The sequence below is a fragment of the Dromiciops gliroides genome, chromosome 1, assembly GCF_019393635.1.
Source record: "Dromiciops gliroides isolate mDroGli1 chromosome 1, mDroGli1.pri, whole genome shotgun sequence".
NCBI lineage: Eukaryota > Metazoa > Chordata > Mammalia > Microbiotheria > Microbiotheriidae > Dromiciops > Dromiciops gliroides.
Window position 1 is genome coordinate 419,188,152 of NC_057861.1, and position 5,625 is coordinate 419,193,776.

The 5,625-nt window shown below is 36.8% G+C and overlaps 1 protein-coding gene across 1 annotated transcript; it reads right to left on the reverse strand.

Annotated features, from left to right (window-relative positions):
- Positions 1-1,770: 1,770 nt before the first annotated feature.
- LOC122741015 (60S ribosomal protein L35a-like) lies at positions 1,771-2,100 on the reverse strand. Its single transcript, XM_043984020.1, has one exon. The coding sequence runs from the start codon at positions 2,098-2,100 to the stop codon at positions 1,771-1,773; it is 330 nt and encodes a 109-aa protein (XP_043839955.1).
- Between the last annotated feature and the right edge of the window lie 3,525 nt (positions 2,101-5,625).

A 5,625-nucleotide genomic window follows, 5' to 3' on the forward strand; every position in this document is an offset into this window, starting at 1 on the left:
TTCAGGTGCTGGTCAGGAATCTTAACTGATTATGCCAAGATGTACTTCAAGACTCCGCCCTCTGTGGTAATAGGCAGGGAGTATGGAAGTAGAGGAAACCTTTATTAAGCCCTCATAGTTATGGCTAAAGCTATAGAAAACAAACATGTTACTCATTACATAGCTGAAGTCCAGCTCTCCTTCCAGGTACTGCACCTGATACACAATGAGCCACATCTTACCGTACTACCACCACCAAGGTGCTTGTTTTTCCTATCTCCTACCCGGAATATCACTTAAACATCAGTCTCAGATGCTGTGCTTCACTGCTATTCACTTTTATTCAAAAAGCCTTGTGCTGACCCATTCCCAGCTCTAGCTGGAAGTTATTTCTGCTGTCATGGCAACAGTGCTGTTGCTTCCTATCAGTGCCTCACTTTATTCTCTAGTTTTTTTGACCAGTTCTGTATTTTTGTATTGCTGTGCTGTTGTAGTAGCCACCTTCCTCCTGTAAGTATCTAATGAATCTCATGTATTAGTCCCAAGGACTAAGGACTGCTATTTCTTCCATTTTTCCTCCTATCTCTCTTTGCACACTTTAGATAATGTAATTATAACAGTATATGCATATACATATATACAGACAGATACATATATACATATTTTATATATATATATATATACACACATATTTACATGTCAAGCATAGATGCATATATTAAAATAAAGCTAGTGAAGTTATAGGAAGTACCCTGTAGTGCTCTCTCCTTTACATCCTTGGATGATATCTAATCATTTGATGAGGCAGTCATTTGAGTACTGATGCCTATGGTGGTGCTGGTAATGGAGGGCTTTTGACTTAGACTCCTGAACTAGATTGATTACAAAGTAATACATTGAGTCCAAGAGAAGAGAGGAGAGTGAAATGAATTCAAGGGCCTTATACCCAGAGTTAGCTGGGGCCAGCTTCCGATTCAGTTTCAGTTCCACCATAGAGGCTGAAGATTGAAATGTCTGTTCTAATTACACACCCAGGAAACATCCTTAGGGATTCCTTGAAGCTACTCCATATTTAGATCCAGGTCAGGGGGCATTTTAACAAGTGCAGTGGACACAATGTCTTCTGTTCATCAGTGTTTGCCTGCTCAACTTGATGTAGTGGTAATGTAGGTGCTTGATGACTGCTATTTCTAGTTACATAGAGAATTGCTATCAAAAGAAAGTATGTTATCTGATTCTGGCTATCATATTTGCTACAAGTTTTTAAAGTAACTGAGTTGAGCAAACAATTAAGTTGTTAAATGGGAGTAGAGAAGATTGGCTAAAATTCTACAAAAAGAGCCAAGTGCCTAAATGAAGGATAGATAGCTTTAGTAACAATCCTTTCTTGCTTAGTTATCAATACCATTTCACAAAGTTAATAATAAGCCTTCCAGGTCTTCTTTCCTTTTAAGATATTCAGGCTTGGGAAACAATGAGTGGTAAAACTGCATTAAATATGCATATCTGTATTAGTGAAGGGATTTTTATTAGTTTTAAATTAAACTGGGTTTTTTGAGGGGAATGGTATTGTATATTTAAATGCTATTAATTAGATATCTCTCCTCGGTATAATTTCCTATATATCAAGTTCTCTTTTTAATGGTTTAATGAAAAGAACACTTACTCTGGAGTCATTGGCCTGACCTTTATTTAAATCATGCCTTTGATGTCTACCACATACTTGACTTTGGATCTTTTTTTTAACATTTGAAAAAAAATGCATAATTGTATTTAATCAGTTGTCATATTCTAGATCTTTGAGGGATAGAGCATCACTCGGATCCTGTGTCCAGTGGCCTTGGCAGGAAGATTGCTTCTGAACTTGGCTTGAACCATTCCACTATTACCATGAGCCCAAGTAACTTTTCCCCAGATCACTCTTAGTCTGTTGGGTTTCCCACCAGGAGTCACTGTGTTGTTTTTTGCCTTGTATACATAAGCACACCTCTTGCCCCAATAAAATTCAGTTTTATCTTGAGCATAAGCTTCAATTTTCAGAAGAGCTGTATGTTCCCTCTGGTTTCTTAGGTCTCGCTTGTAGCCAGCAAAAATGGCCTTGGACTGCAATCTTCCAGACATTTTGCTGTTTTAGAAGTCCTGGTTCCAGGAGACCTCCCAGGTTCCAAGATGGAGGAAAAAGGAAGCTTTTTTTCCCCAATTTTTTTGATTAAGAAAATGTTTTAAAGACACTGTTACTATACACATTTGCAATCTCCCATAAATACATTGTCTTAGCTTGTTTAACGACATGGACTCAGATGCTACATTGTACAATTTCTAGAGGGAAAAATAGCATATTGGACCTAAGGCATTTGTTTATTCCAAGAAAACAAGATATTTACAGAATATATTAAGATTTATTTTGAAAACTATTCACAGTTTTAACATAATTTAATGGCCTTGGGAGCAAGCTATAAAACTATACATATTTGTATACAAAACTTCTCAGAAGTACAAATGTTTATTACTAGGATATAGAATAAAACATTTATACAAATTTAGCATTTCCAGAGGGTGCCATCATTAGAACTAGATGCCAAATTGTAAAATGTTATAGCATTAACCACAGAAAATTAATGTTCCTCAACAAATCATGATATTAAATATTATGTTAGGAATGTTAATAATAGTTTAAATCTCAACTTAAAAATCACTCTATGTTCACAGTTACCTGTGATAGATCCATTATTCTCTTCATTGCCATAATTTCCCTTTTTAGGCAATCTTGTATGTACCACCTACTTATTTACGTGCTGCTTATCCTCTAATTAGAATGAAAGCTCCTTGGGGCAGATGCTGCTTTTGTCTTTCTTTGTATATCTACTGCTTAACACACCCCCTGGCACTCAAGCTTTCTGGGCCTCAGTTTCCTCCTAGGTAAAAGGAAGGGCTTTTATATGACCTCCAATGTTTCTTCCATATTGAAATCTCTGATTTCTGTAAAAGATGTTTGAGGTTTCTCTAAAACAATCAAGAAAGCAATGATCAGGATGCATGATGAGATGTACTGGTTGTCCACAAAATATTACTTATTACTTTGCAAGTTCTTACATATAAATAACCCAGATGACTTATTAGAACCATCTTATAAAGCTCATAAGACAAAAGGCTTTTGCTTTTTGTGAATATTCCATACAATGACCTAGGTAATCAAGTAGATAATGGAAACATATGTTGATTTGAGGTTTCCTATAAAGTATCATGTAATGTAATCTGATTTTGGACAAACTTTTAGAGATTGTGGAGAATAAAAGGGACTGGTGTGCTATGGTGCATGGGGTCACAAAGATTCAGGCATGACTGAACAACTGAAAAACCACAAAAGCATAACATGCTAAGAAGAAAGACATTGGGAAATAGGCCTGGAGGTGTTCACGTTGGTAGCAGTCTGGTGTGATTACCTGTAGCACTAGTTGAAATTACATTAGAACAGATGCCCATCAATTGTAAAATAGTTTTTTAAATGTGGTGCATAAATGTGATAGTTATACTTTTGTGCCATAAGAACAGATAAATATAAAGAAGTATATGGCTGATGGAGAGTTAGGTAACCAGAATCAAGAAAACATAATATACAATGACCACCAAAATGTAAATGGAAAGAACAACAAAAACTTCTCCAAACCAAATGTTGGATAATTATAATGATCAAAGCTGGCACTGAGAAGATATAAGTTAATGCCCATTTCCATTTTCTTTGCAGAAGCAGGGGGACTGAGTGTGGAACATTGTGTCCATCGTCAGACTTTGTTGATATGTCTGTTTTGCTGAACTCCTTTTCCTCCCTCTCTTCCTGACCTAGCCCAGCTGTAATTTATGCTATTCCTAAAATAGGATCAAAGGCAATGTGACTGGGTTTTAGGTAATGGGAAGGTGGATGGGGATTAATAGGTAGCAACTTCACCCAGCAGTTCTGAGGAATGAATACATGTTTCTCCTGTTCTGGATCTGCTTTCAGACAGCAGAGAGTTCTACTGTGAAGTGTAGAAGCTGGTGCTCAGAGCTTGGTGTCCACAGACCCACATGGTACTTCAGAAAGAAGAAAAGGAGGGTTATATCACAATGGTGTAACACAGATAACCTGGCTTCTTGTTCCTGGGTTAATTCCTCTTTTGTGGTTAGGACCATGGGCATGTGCATACATAAGGCATGAGTAGTTTTTCTTCAGGGAAAGAGTCAAAATGAAAGTTCTTTTAGAGTGGGCTGGTATACTCAGCTCACATGGTATGCCTACACATGACTCCATTTCCCTTGTCCTATGAGTATCCTCATGTGGCTGGTCTTCTTGCTAAGACATTAGAACACATTGCATTCCTGGGTAGGGTAGTGCCTTGGAACGATTTGATACAGAAGGATATGCAAAGGCTGTGCCTCTCATTTATATCTTCGGAAATCACCACCCCTCTCCAATTCCATCACTATCATAGAGTTGGAGAGATTAATAACAATATTTAAATTTCTGATAACTCTAACATCATTCATTTGTATTTGTAGACCTCAGAAACCAGAAAAACCGAGTGTGAACAATTTGATGCTCTGTTGCCAAGTGATTATAATGGTTACGTGTTCATGGGAAACAGAGGAAAGAGATAGAAGGGAAATAACAATGGAGTAATTAGAAATCAGGAGGTCCAAGCCCTCACTCTGTCATTAACTAGCCATAAGATTTTACATGGTGTTTAACTTTTCAGTTCTCCATCTATAAAGTGAAGGAATTGAATTGGATGATCTCTAAAGTATTGCATAACTCCCATGGATCAAATAAGATTTCCCTCAGGCTGTAAATATGGTGAATTTGGATTTCTAGACAGATGTATCAAGAACTAAAAGGATCCCATAAGATTTGATCCCCAAAAGCTACAGAAAGCCAAACTTTGAATTTACTTGCTACTCATAATTGCTGTCTTGTGTATAGATACATAAAACTTTTTCTGCCTATTGTTAAAATATTTTTTATTACAGTGTAAGTTTGGCTAGAGAGTTGGTTGCTGTCTCAAGGATTACCTATGAAATGGAATGTAGGGAATAAAAGTTGGGCTACTTTCCAGCTAGACTAATTGTCACAAGAAAGAACTCCTAGCCCTCAGGGAATGCCAACCAAGCAATAGAACACGAGCTACTGGCATATAGAATTCTGGCGAAGGGGCTAAAAATGAGAAGAGTAATGCTTCTGCCAGTATAAAAAGAAGTGCTTCTGATTGCAGTGCTTGTAGCTTGGGGATTTGGTAGCAGAACAATGGTGGAGGAGTGTTTTGCAACCTTGGAGATTTCATATGGCAAAATTCTACAACTGTCTGAGTTAAAAGAAAAGTTTTATGGAGTAAATCAATATGTCCAAAGAAGCTCTTTTTATAACCCAACTTTCCTGAATGTTATTAAGCTAATCTGAACTTACTTATTGGAAACTTCAGAAGCTAAAGAGCTTTTGGAAGCAAAAAGCATATAAGATAATCACATAATCACGTATTTTATTAAAGGGATAAATGCTAGTGAGCTTAATCAGTGTGTGAAAAGTTAATCTTTAGAGGATGTAGGCGGGAAATTTCACTGACTTTAAAATAAAAACATGAGGTATACCGATAAAATGCATCTCATATGGATTTA

Bases quoted from the DNA above. Each gene is read 5' to 3' on its own strand.
- LOC122741015 (XM_043984020.1), bottom strand. From the start codon at position 2,100: ATGTCTGGAAGATTGCAGTCCAAGGCCATTTTTGCTGGCTACAAGCGA.